The 13,295-nt window shown below is 34.9% G+C and overlaps 1 protein-coding gene across 1 annotated transcript; it reads left to right on the forward strand.

Moving 5' to 3' along the window:
* Window positions 1-8,429: 8,429 nt before the first annotated feature.
* Window positions 8,430-12,255, forward strand: LOC148865257 (cyclin-dependent kinase inhibitor 3-like). Its single transcript, XM_088979215.1, has 3 exons — window positions 8,430-9,563; window positions 11,340-11,543; window positions 11,677-12,255. Exons 1-3 carry the CDS (start codon window positions 9,070-9,072, stop codon window positions 11,744-11,746), a joined length of 768 nt encoding a protein of 255 aa, XP_088835341.1. The 5' UTR covers window positions 8,430-9,069; the 3' UTR covers window positions 11,747-12,255.
* The last annotated feature ends 1,040 nt before the right edge of the window (window positions 12,256-13,295 follow it).

Genomic DNA, 13,295 nt, shown 5'->3' on the forward strand with positions numbered 1-13,295 from the left:
CATCCATAGATCCCCATCATCCAAACCTCATTTGACCAATTAAACATCACCACCATGATCAAAGGCCCCTAAATACCCTAGTACCTTAAGCTTCATGACTTAATTCCTCCATTTGATCCTTAAACAAGCAAGATTCTACTTCAAGCATTCTCGTGAATTATCATAAGCTAAAACCTTATTCTGAACCAAATCTTTTAATCAACACTTCTAATCAATGGTTGAACTTTTTCATCAGGTTTAAGACGTTTAAAAATGCATACCCATCAAATTTCATCCCAAAACTCTCATTTGACCCACTATCAGGCAAATATTACATTTTAGTAAATTTTATTGATTAGAGCTTATCTGTTGTAGAGCTTCATTATCCATGCATTATTTGACCAATTAAACATCACCATCATGTTTAAAGACCCAAAAAAACTCAATATATTAAATTTCATGACTTAACTCACCCATTTGACTGTTAAACTAGAAAGATTTCATTTCAATTTACCAAATTATATCAATCCATTTGTTCCAACTTAAGACCTCAAGAAAGTGGGGGGCTGATGTCAACACTTTACTTAAATTCCACTGGACCATTAAACCTATTAGGACAAGCCAAGGAGACTAAAAGAACCCAAAACCCCCAAATTAACCATTCTTGAATATAAAAATTAACTTAAGTGCCATTATAGCCATTTAAATTTACGTTTTCTACCACTGAGAGGTCAGATTCGAACTTGACATGAACAGATTCGAAAATAACCCCATTGGGCATGAGAAACCTTAGAAAAATAGTCATTAAAATCTTGGTTCAATTGATTAAACCCTTGAAGATCCTTTGGAAATCATGATAAATGAAGTTTTTTTTTTTCAATAAAGAACCCAAAAATCCCAAAGTAACCTTTCTTGAATATAAAAATTGACTTAAGTGTCATTATAATCATTTCAAATTTATATTTTCTACCACTGAAAGGTCAGATTTGATATTGATATGAACATATTCGAAAATAACCCCATTGGGCATGAGAAACCTTAGAAAAATCATTAAAATCTTGGTTTGATTGATTAAATCCTCAAAGATCCTCTAGAAAAGCATGACAAATGAAGTTTTTTTTGTTTTTCTATATGTTTAAGCTTTTTTGTAACCCTAGACACGTGGTTTACGAGTTTTAGACCTGCCCCAACCTTCCCTCTCTATAAATAGGGCAGAAATTAAGCTATGGTAGAGATTTTTTAAGAAGAAAAAAAAAATGAAAGAGAAAACCTCATTCAAATCCACAATAGTTTCTTGCAAGAACTTGAGAGAAATTCGGAATCTAGGGCTGGAACTTTCCATAACCGCCCTATTTCTCTGTGTATTCACGTTTTAACCTTTAAGAAAAGTAAAAAGCGTCATTCCTAGGTTTCTACTTAATTCTTGCTTATTTGGGTGTTTATTATCATGTATTTTGGTAATTCAAATTCGGTTTTCCTAAGATTCTAAATCAGTGAAAGATTCTCTTTAAACTCCTTATAATTTTGGAATTAGAGGGAGAAATGCGAGGGTTTCAGGGAAATTAGTACCTAAATCCCAATAAAATCCCCTAACCAAGATTAAAAGATGTTAAAAGAGATTTTTCACAAGATTTTGGAATTTCATCTTTTTTAAATTGAAATTCAAGAAGTTAAGAGCCTAAATAACTTGCATATTGGGTTATCATTATAGATTAGAGAGAGGGGTGCCTAACACCTTCCCTCTACTAATCCAAACACTATAAGAGAATGGGTCTGTAGCTACTGAAAATTAACAACGGGCCTAAAAAAAACCATAATAAAACTTTGGTTATTGCTATGGATATAAGATATGTGTAGCAGAAAGCATTGATAGTGATCAACTTTTAGCTTGATTCACCATTTGCGCGGCTAAATATTGTTTATAGCTACGTTCACCATAGCTATGAGCCTAAATAACTTACAAGGACCACCACTAATCCCTTTTAATTAAAGTCAAAATTTGTTATATGCGCTCCAATTTTCAGGACTCCTAGTGATTTTAAAACTTAAAACATAAGGAAAATACTCCGAACAATCAATCTACTTTAAGTTCATCTTGAGTAGAGCTTAGCAGCAACTTTGTTAACATGTTTCTTTTTATTCGTTCCAATTCATGGTTTCTTTTCTCAAATATGTTTTTCTCTTTCCATTGCACTTTTATGATGGATTGGCTACAGGGACAATGCCTTTTGTGGTTGTGCTGAATTTTTGTTTTTATAAATTAATTTTATTGTCATTTATAATGATATAAAGAGTCCTCAAAGCTAATGTGTCAAACCAAGTCAACACTTGGGACTCTATGTCAATATTTAGCACATGGTATAACACTTGGACATTATGTCAATTCTGATTTTACCCCAACTTTGCATGCTAAATGAGTAGTAATTTGGCCTTTTGAGTAACATCATGATACGTGGCATCCAAGTGATACAATGGTGCTGAGTAAGCAGATTACCTCGACAGGTCGACTAGTAGCATCTCGCCTAAGGCCAACTTAAAGTACTATAGTTCAACTAACCTAAAGGACTCCCATGCAAGGAGCGACCTCCCTCAGGGACCGGTCGAGCTAAGTAGGGTACAAGTGGCGACCTGCAAGGTATGCTTTGCCAACCTATTATATGGGTTCGTTACCAAACCAAGTTCTCTGAAGTATTAATGGTCTATTGTTAAGCCGGCCTACCCACATCATCCACGTTAGAGTTGACCGGACGGACCTCAGTTCTCTGCATAGATTACGCAACCGACAGTGATACCCTTGCTCAACTTAGCGGAAACGGCTCTTTAGAGATCTAGGACCCGTTGCAGAAGGTCTAATTACCCACACCTATATAAAGGCACCATTCTCCTCAGAGAAGGTACATGCGACTAAGCTCTTGCATTCTCTAAACTTTTTAGAATTCTAAAGAACTATTTGCTAACTTAAGCATTGGAGTGCCCACCCAGGTAAAAACAACCTAAGCACTCTAACATTATTCTCTTGCAGAACTACTCAGCTCGGCTAGACTTAGTTCGGCCAAATTTAACTCGGACACCAACAAAGGAAACCTCTAACTCGGTGTCCAAGTCACCTGCCAAGTGAGAGCTGCCAGATTGTGCATCATCACTAGACACTAGGAGTTGGACTCTAAACCTATTACAATTCAATTTCACCTCGATTTAAAGAACCAAATAGAGTTGGACTTTGCACGCTAAACACTAATTTCTCTAAGGTTTCGAAGCTCTTAGACGTCTGAAGGAAGCCATGGGCATTACATTTGCTTCAATTGCTCAAGGTCAGTCATTTACGTTCTCTCTATTTATTTCAAGTCATTTTCAAAGTATAGAACAATCCTTGAAGGTTTCTAACATGTTTGGAAGCCTATTTTGGCACATGCATCATATGGAAAGTAACTTCATATATTCCATTTTCAGGGCTCAACTTTCTGGTGAAGCTATCTTAAGTAGCTTCTCCAAAGTGAACCAATCAACGTAGAAGCCCTCTCAAAAGGGCACTAAACTTACAAAGTTGCAGAATTTCTGTTCCATGTAGGGGGGTAAACAGATCGAATTCAAATGGATCAGGCAATATCCAAATTCGAATCTGATTCGGTTAATTAATTATTTTAGATAATTAATAAATATATAAAATAAATATTTCATTGATATAAAGTATATAAAGTATATAAATATATAAATTATTTATATAACTTAATTATTATATATAAATTATATAAAATATTTTATATATTATATAAGAATTAAATAATTGATCGAATTCAGATATTTATCAAATTGAATCAGGTCATATTCGAATTATTTAAATTCGATTCAATTATATCGAATATCAAATTCAAAATCGGATTTTCAAATATCATTTACACCCCCAGTTCTATGGAATATCTAATGGCCTTACATCATGCACCGGTCCACCAACTACTAATCTCAATTCTCCCCAACCCCACCAAGTTGCATACACTAAATATTTGTTATTAAATTTTACCCTTTGAAATTGAAGAATTCTAATGAAAAGGGAAACCATTGAATGAGAATTGTTATGGTGCAAGGATGGGTCAGTCCTCAATCAAATAGAATTCCATGCCATGCACATGTGTTTGTTTCATATTTCATGTCCTTTGCATAGTGATAGGTATCATGTACAAAACAACCTGTTAAATTTTTGGAATTTTCCTCCATTTAAACCAAAGGAAATGTTTAAGAATTACAAACTATGCATTGATCAATTATTAACCAAAGTAATTCCCTATAAAAAGAGAACACATGGAGCATTCACATAATTATAGAAAACCAAACCCAACATTAGTGCTGAATATTTTTTTAAGCTTGATTGATCAAAAGTCAAAACTAACTAAAAGTAGACAATAGACCACGGTATTAAGGCCATGTTTGGGAGTGCTTAAAAATAAGTGTTTATTTGGGCTGGGATCACACCACTAAGTAATTGTTAGTGCTTGGGCAATAAGTTCGAAATAAGTGTTTATTTTAAAATAAGGGTTTATTTTTTAAATCCAAATTTCCAACTTTTTTTTAAATGCTTATACAATAATCACTTATTCAATTTTTTTTCTTCCAAAATTATATCCTTAGTTGGATTTTAAAATACCACTTATAAAATCATCCCTAGTTGAATTTTATAAAAGTACTTTTGTAAAAGTTTTTTCGTAAAAGTACTTTTATAAAATTACTCCTATAGAAGCGCTTTTATAAAAGAACTTTGTAAAAGTGATTTTATTAAAGTGGTTTCATAAAAGTACTTTCATAAAAAGTGCTTTCGTAAAAGTATTTTCGTAAAAATATTTTTATAAAAATAATTTAGTAAAGTACTTTTATAAGGGTACATTTAAAAAATTTGAAAGAAAATGAAGAACAAAATAATCACAAATGCTTATTTAAGTGTTTATTGGAGGAAAAGACTACCAAACACCCAATATGAAATAAGTGTTTATTTTTTAAAATAAGCAATTGAAAAAGTTGGGTGCCAAATGCAAATAAATGCATATACCAATAAGCACTTATTTTTAACATAAGCACTCTCAAACATGGCCAAAGTGGTTGAGATTTATCCCTTGAATTGAATCCAATGTAGATACTAGTAAATGTGCATAAGATTTATTTATTTATTTTTGCACAAGAGAACAACACCATAAAAACAAACTAATTAAGTAAGGCTATGTTTGGTTTGAAGGAAAAATCTTTGAATAGGAATTGATATGATAAGCACAATTCTCAGTTATAGATCAAGGTAACTCATCCCTGTAAAATGGAAGAGAAAAGCTTCAAGTGAAAGTGAAAATGGGGATTGAGGGGCCAAAAAATAATCCATCCTCAGAACTCAGTACAAATTCAAAGTTTACATCGATCTTAGGACATTACATGCATGCATTGGCCAATTCTAAGTTAGGGTAGTTTCTTACAAAATAATTAACTATGAAAATATAGTGCCCCAATAACATGCCACTTGTCATGTCCCAATAGTCTATTTGTAGTATATAGGATTAGGACCATACGTACATTTATTCTATGTCTTCTTGAATTATTAGGAAACTTTTTTCTTGCCTTCCAAATATAAGCAATTGAAAGAACTCTTCACCATGTGACCCATTGAATGGTGGGTCTCAATCTTGAATCTTCAATGTCGACGATGATGTAATAGGCGAAATGTGGGTTATTTTGGGCCAGTTGTTGGTCTTGTGTCACCAAGTTGATGTTCACTAGCAAATACCAAAAGAAAGAAAAAAACAAACAAACAAGAAAAAAGTGGAAAATACTTGGCTCTACCAAAGCCATTTTACATATTAACTTTAGAATTTATGGATTTAAACTTTAGTAGATTTTAGGGTCTAGAATTTACATCTGAGTGTAGGAATCAGGTTTTGCCCTTCAACAATGACTCACCTATCTCTTACTATAGCTGATACCCCACTTATTCTAGAGGTTCCTAGCCTTTTTAATGCAGGGGAAAAGAATTACATAAAGTATGTGTTTGGTTTCGTTTAAGTTTTTTTTCTTTTTATTTAACGTTTGTATTTTATTTGTTTGTAAAACCAAGAAAGGTAATAATTACAACTGTTTATAAAAAATAGGCTCCACATCAGCGTAACAGTGAAAAAACGCCTAACCATTTGTAAAATCTTTAAAAAATAACTTCCTTAAGCGGTAGGTCTGCATGAAAACTGAAGTCCACTTTTGTCATTTTCAATGCATACAAAAGAGTAAGAGAGGAAAACTACTGAAGTGATGCCTATGTGACAGTATTTATTGAATAAATGCCCATGGAACCAAACACCCTGAAAGTAGGACTCTTATTCAAAGCACAAGAAAAGTGGTGCTGATGCAAGGGCCTGTTTGATCACTCACATAGGAATTGACTAGAAGAACGATCTTTAAATGAGAATTCACAAACCACATGCATTGTTCAAATAATTGGATATTGGTAGATGCAAAATTGAAATTGGAGATTTATGTGGCATTTTAATGGAATATAGACTATAATTGGATATTGAATAGTATAAATGAATTAAATTAAAACAATCAAATTATTATGTAAAACTAAAAATGACTTTTATACTATTTTTTATGAATAATATTAAAGGAAAATTCTCGATTAGTACCTTGTACTTTGGGCCCAGTGCCATTTCGAGTGACTATTTGGTCCCTAAACTTTAAAAATGCAACAATCCAGAACCCAATTTTTCAAAATGTGATAATCCAATACCTATCGTTAATCAGTCCGTTAATCAATCATTAAGTGACATTTGAAAAGTCAAAAATGCCCTAAGAATGCCATCTAATTCTCTTTATCAACCATCCAAATGTTGACAAAAAACTAAACAGTCCCAAATCCTAGCCTCTTCTATTCAAAAAATTTGGTGATTATTTAGAAGAATCTAGAATATGGGATTGTTCATTTTATTGTCACTGTTTGGATTGTTGATAAAGAGAATTACATGGCATTTTTAGGACATTTTTTACTTTTCAAATGTCATTTAACGGTTAATTGATGGACAGGTACTCGATTGTCACATTTTGAAAGTTTGGATACTGGATTATCACATTTTGAAAATTTAGATACTGAATCGTCGCATTTTAAAATTCAGGGACCAAATTATCACTCGAGCCAAAGTACAGGATGATCGGGAATTTTCCCTTAATACTAATATAGTAACCTACACCCAAACATGACCCTATGAACCTGAGGATTCAGGGATGTAAATTTGCTTACAAATCTAATGTAAACATTAGGGTTGTTCATAAGAAGGCCCAACCCGACCAAACCAATCAATCCGAACCAATCCAACCTGAATCGGTCGGATTTTCATCAGCATCGGTCGGTTTTGAGTTGTACAAATTCATAAACCAATGGTTCGGGTCAATTTCGGTTTTCTTGTGTGAAAGCCAAAATCGACCCGAACCGAAACGATTTAGTTCCTACTTAACTAAAAATTGAAATATCTGAAAATATATATTCCAATATCTATATCTAAAAAATATATATTATGAATTATGTCAGATATATATTGCTAGAAAATATATATTCTAATATATTTGTATGTATATTTTTGTTTATATATATATATATATATATATATATATATATATATATATTTCTAAAATACATATTTCAGTTTTAAATATATTTCTAGAAAACTAGGTGGCTATGGGGGGCATGGATGAACTTAGAACCGAAACCGACCCAATCCGACTCAAACCGACCAGGTCGGTTTTGCTTAACACTGGGTCAGTTTCGATTTCCATCTCAAATAATCTGACCAGGTCAAATTAGTTGAAAAAATCTCAATAAATTGACCCAACCTAACCGATGAACAGTCCTACTAAACATGGATGAATGTGTGATCAAAAGAGCTGACGACTAGAGCTTGTATTTGATTGTAAATAAAACAAAAGATATTGAATCATTGGCAAATTATTTTCATGTCATTTCTTTGGCCAACAATATTGAATCAGAAAGCAAATCACACTTTTGTTTTTCCTCTTGATTGTTTGAAAACATTTTTTACCTTTGCCATCATCAAGGTTTTTAAAATGGGATCGGCTAGGGAACCGTTCTAGGTCCGAACTATAACTTGTTTTGATAAAAAATATAAAAATTAATGAAACAAAAAAAAGTCAAAAACCATTATTTAAAGTCAGAAGTGGCCAAAAGACAGTTTGGGGATGAAATAAAACCAATTAGGTGACTGATTCTTGGATTTTCTGGTCCGACCGTCTGATACGTTCCGGTTTTGAAAGCACTGGCCATCACAAATGCAACCAAACACTTGTTTGCAAAATATAGAAATTTCCATGAATTTTCCTTCATTTTACAGGAACCCAAAAGGATTTTGATCAAGAAGAGCATTAACTTAACACTGATGCTGAGCAATAAATTACAATTTATAGAAACTAACACAATTGAAACCTGGCAAAATTGTGGGAACAGTGCCTAGCTAAAATAGTAAACCAACCTACACTTGTCACCTCAAAATTAAGGAATGGTAGGAATTCAATGGGCACTCATTCCTCCCAACCCACAGAGCAAGAGTTAATGGAAAAAGTAAAATGATCATTTACTTAATGGAAAAAGAATTCAAAATTAATGAAATACAAAGAAAAATAAAATAATTTGTTTGGGAGGAGGGCATTGGGTAAAAGGAATTTTAATTTTTGTAAAACTAAAAAAGAAAAATCCCAACTGATTCCTAGAAAAATAGGATTCCATAATTAAAATTCAGAGAAACAGGTCTCATGTCAAAATATCACGAGAAACTGAAAATACAAACTACAAAGAACTTAATCCCGCCAAATCTCAAGTTCCAACCCTACCTTTCCCCTTCTACAGGTACAAATAGGAGCCCCACCTCCATTTCTTTTACTCTGTCCAATCGATCCCATCTAACCAACAACGAACCATCTCTCTCTCTCTCTCTCTCTCTCTTTCTTCCACCTGTGCATTTAGCTTTCTTGCTCTCTTCTTCCATTTGTATTCTCCTTTCCCTCCTCTCTCTTGAACGTGTATAGTAGGTTCCATGAGAGCTTAGTGAGGCAGAAGAAGAGATGGGGAAGTACATGAGGAAGGCTAAGATCACAGGGGAAGTTGCAGTGATGGAAGTCTCGCAGGCTTCCTTTGGGGTTCGAACCAGAGCCAGAACCCTAGCTTTGCAGAGGCTCCAGAAGACGATGCCGACATCGTCCACATCGAACTCTGGGTCGTCCTATTTACAGCTCCGAAGCCGAAGGCTTGAGAAGCCTCCCCTACTTGTGGCTGGTGGCAATGATTCCAAGAAGCAGCAGAGCGCATCCAAAGAGAGCTGCAAGGGAAACCCTAGCCAAAACCATAATGGTCGAACGATTTCGAGGTTGGGTTCTGTGAATTCTGGGTCTATTGGGTCTGGCTCGTTGAGTTGTTCGAAGAAGGACGAGGGCTTGTCGGCAGAGGAAGTGACCAAATTGGAGTACGAGGAGGACGAGGGAGCGCCGGAGAACAACAACGATGTGGGTATTGAAGCTTCATTTGGCGAGAATGTTTTGGAGATCGAAGGAAGAGAAAGGTGGGTTTTGCTCGTTTTCAGTGGGTGATAAATCTCCGTTACCCTTTCTTCTTTTTGGTATTTCTGTTTCTTTCCACTCTCATAGATATCTTCATACTCTCTTCGTCACAGGTTTTGTGTACTTTTATAAGTGTTCATTTTTTTTTAGTCTGATGCTGTGACGAGGGTTTCTCCCATTTCTGGTGCTCTAGAAATCAATTATTCTGGTGTTTCTGTTTTGTTTCCAAGTGAATTTTTGCTGGTTTTAGAAACCCAAGTATATTTATTTATTTGTTTGAATTTGTTTTCTGATTTGCCCTGATTCTGAAAGATTTTTGTTGCTCTAACGTTCAATTTTTGTGGTTTCTTTTCTACCTTTTCTAAATTTTCTTGGTACCTAGGAGCTCTAAAGCTGCTTTGTTTTTTGTGGAAGGTGGGCTTAACCTTGAAAAGGAGATTTCTTTTTTTGGTTGTTTCGGTGCTTAAAACAAACCCACTTTATTTTGGTTTTTCTTGTCTGAAAGTTTTCATGTTTGCTTTCTTTTTTTTTATATTTTTTTTCTTTTTTCTTCTTCATCTGAAAGATATTTCATTTTAAAATTTAATAGTTCTTTTCGCGGTTTGTTTCTGAAACTTGTGACTGTGAAAAACAGTTATATCATTTTTTTTTGTTTTTTTTGTTTGTTTTGCTTTTTTGATGGGTTTCTTTCTTCATGTATTTTTTTACTAGCCATTAATGCGTCTCTTAAGTTTTTTTTTATTTATTTATCTATTTTCTTTCTTTCCCCTCGCTTCTTGCGTACCAAGAAATATTAGCCTTCTCTCAAGGTTTTTGAAACAGATTTTATCAATTTAGTTAATAAAAGAATTTTATAATGAACTTACTTTTTTATATTGATTTTCTCTTTGTTTCTGGAACTTGGGCACTGCTAAAAATCTAAAACATACTCCTAAAATTTCTTTTTTCTTTTCTGTATGTCTTATTCTGTTTTTTCTTCCTTTCTATCTTTCTAGCTTCTAGCTTATTTTGAGGAACTTAGTTACTATGTAAAATGACTTATTTAATCTTTACTGTTTCTGGTGAGGGGTTTGTTCAATGAATAGGTTCTGATACTGACTTGGGCTTTGGGGTACACCCTGCTATATACTTCTACGTTTAAGGGTTATTTATATGCAAAGTTGTTTTTTTTCCCATACAGAGAAACGGATTTAATGAGTTTTTCCCCAAAATCATTTTAGAGAAATAAAAACAAAGGTTTGGTTACTTTGATAAAATTTGCATGAATTTTATTTAAGATAATTGTTTGTTCTGTTTGATGACCTGGGCCTGGGGCAGTAATCATTTCCCGACCGTTCTGTTATGCTTTCCTATAAACTAAATAAATAACTCTGTAATCTTTGTGGATATACATTCTCTGATATCTTTAACCTTCTTGCTAGGAATCTGGTACTTGGAGTTGAAATATTAACTGTTTACTTTATTCAAGATACTAGTATGGTGCAAGGTGCATAGGGCCATGGTACTAGCTGGATCATGTTCATGGCTGCTTTTTCTCCGGGACTGTCACTGATGGACAAAACTAGCAGATCATAATCTCTTAAATTAATCTGTAATGAAACTTGTGGTATTCCTGCTTCATTTTATTACTTGATGCAGCCCAGAGGATGGGGTTTCTAAATGTGTTATTCTACTGTTAGTCAAACTAATAAGCTTTATTTCTGATGGTCTTCTGATATTGTTGATTTTATCATAGCTTTTCCCAACTGTTAATTTCATCCTTAATTACTTATATGTAGGAACAACAGGGAAACCACGCCTTGTAGTTTGATAAGGGACTCTGACACCATCGGGACGCCTGGCTCTACTACCAGGCCTATCAATTCAACTGTGACCAATCGGAGATCACAAAACGCAGCGGAAAGAAACATCCCAACAACGATTGAGATGGAGGAGTTCTTTGCTGGTGCAGAGCAACTACAACAGAGACTTTTCACTGAGAAGTATACCATATATATCTTAAACTTAATATTCTGATATCTTTTTCCTCACCTCATGATTTAGACACCAAAAGGAAGGACTTACTTCTTTCATGACTGGTTACTTATGTCTTCTGCCCATGTGGGATTTTTGCAGGTACAACTTTGATCCTGTTAACGATATGCCCCTCCCTGGACGTTATGAATGGGTGAAAGTGGATCCATAGGTGGTGCCTGATGTTCCATTAGGGTTTCTTGTCCTGTAACTTCTTGATTGATCTCGTGCCAAGGAGAGGATTTTGAAGAGGGTGGCAGGGGTGATGGTGGTGGTAGTTTTAAGGGTTGCGGTTCCAATCCATTTTTCACCACTCTCTATTCTCTGTTGTAAACAAAAAAAAAGAAAAAAGAAAAATGATTCAAAACAAAGAAAACAAGAGCTGCCAAAGATGTGTAGTCTAATGGTCTGTACCATAGCAGAGCTGATGAGTTATACCTCAGTCAAATATAAATCCAAAGTCCTTTGTCTAACAGATCATTTGAGAAGGGGAAGAGAAAGAAAGGTAGAATTAGGTTCAATCAGATAGGTTTGCGCAAAGGGGGTCATAATAGGGAATCACCGGAATTTGTTTCTTTTTTCTTTATTGCCCTGTTTTTTCTTTTTATTTTCTCCTTTTGTCTATACTGGTACTGATGGAACTCAAGGACTGAGAAATAAATATGGCCCATTTTCCCCTCTTGATGCTTTGTCCTTTACTTCATCAGCATCTCTGCTTTGCACTTTTCAATTATTGCTTCCTATGACGTTCTGAAACACTGCACTTGCTATCAGTTTAACAGCGTGATTCCTTTTACAGTGAAACACCAAGCTCCTTGTTATCGTTGTAATTTTCACTGGTTGTGAAAAAGTGGCGAGGTAAGTATTTGGATGGATTTGAGTGGTCTTATTTCGGCAGGAGGTTCTTCACATCTCTTCTTGACAGATTTTAACCTGTGGTAGAAGCCTAGAAAGGCTATTGAATTCTCAAGCAGCCATTGATTTGAGTGTTCATGAGTATGATAGGACCCTTCTAGATAAATTGTTTTTTACATGAGACACTGTACCTTCTCTTTTTCTTCTAGTAATTTTGCAGAATGCAGATGGGGATGGGCAGGTCAACTGGTTTTATTTTATGTGCTTATGGGTTCTTTTTTCTGTACTGTTACTACTGTTTGTACGACTGGGTAAATCTGAATTATCAACAATGCACGCATGGAAATTGTCTGCGTAAATTTAGGCAGGCCCATGGCTTATGGCTTGCTCTCTGATCTGATGGAGGGACGCCCCGCGCCCATTAAAGCCTAGGTAGGGGTAGTTGGGACCTACCATTCTTTTGAGTGCTTGGCTGCTTTCCAAAGTTTGGCATCTTTTGGTGGCCGGGCGGTTGGAAACTTGGGATGATTGCAATCACACAACCGCTCGGCCTCATTGCATCATCTTCGTCCGTTTTGGATGGATAGCAAATTAGCAATAGCTAGCTGTTGATGGGGGCACAGAAGATCCATGAAGATCTATTATGCGTTCAATTCTTGTTTAGAAATTAGAATCTAGCCTTGGCCTTAAGTGGGTCATGGGGGCAGAGAATCTCACCACGTCACAAGACATTAGACAAGGACACCTCTGCCATTGTCAATCTCTGGTCTGGAACCGAAAATTACTCAACGGTTGAGAAAATTGAGCACTTTCTCGCTCTTTATTTCATCTCCCAATTTTCAGACGTTTCCAGCTGCTGCCTCTGA

This window comes from Nelumbo lutea, chromosome 3 (genome assembly GCF_056320005.1).
Source record: "Nelumbo lutea isolate HS-2025 chromosome 3, American lotus-T2T, whole genome shotgun sequence".
NCBI classification, from domain to species: domain Eukaryota; kingdom Viridiplantae; phylum Streptophyta; class Magnoliopsida; order Proteales; family Nelumbonaceae; genus Nelumbo; species Nelumbo lutea.

Coding starts and splice junctions, on each gene's coding strand:
- LOC148865257 (XM_088979215.1), top strand. CDS start 9,070: ATGGGGAAGTACATGAGGAAGGCTAAGATCACAGGGGAAGTTGCAGTG. Junction 9,564..11,339: donor GAGATCGAAGGAAGAGAAAG/GTGGGTTTTGCT, acceptor ACTTATATGTAG/GAACAACAGGGAAACCACGC. Junction 11,544..11,676: donor CAGAGACTTTTCACTGAGAA/GTATACCATATA, acceptor GGATTTTTGCAG/GTACAACTTTGATCCTGTTA.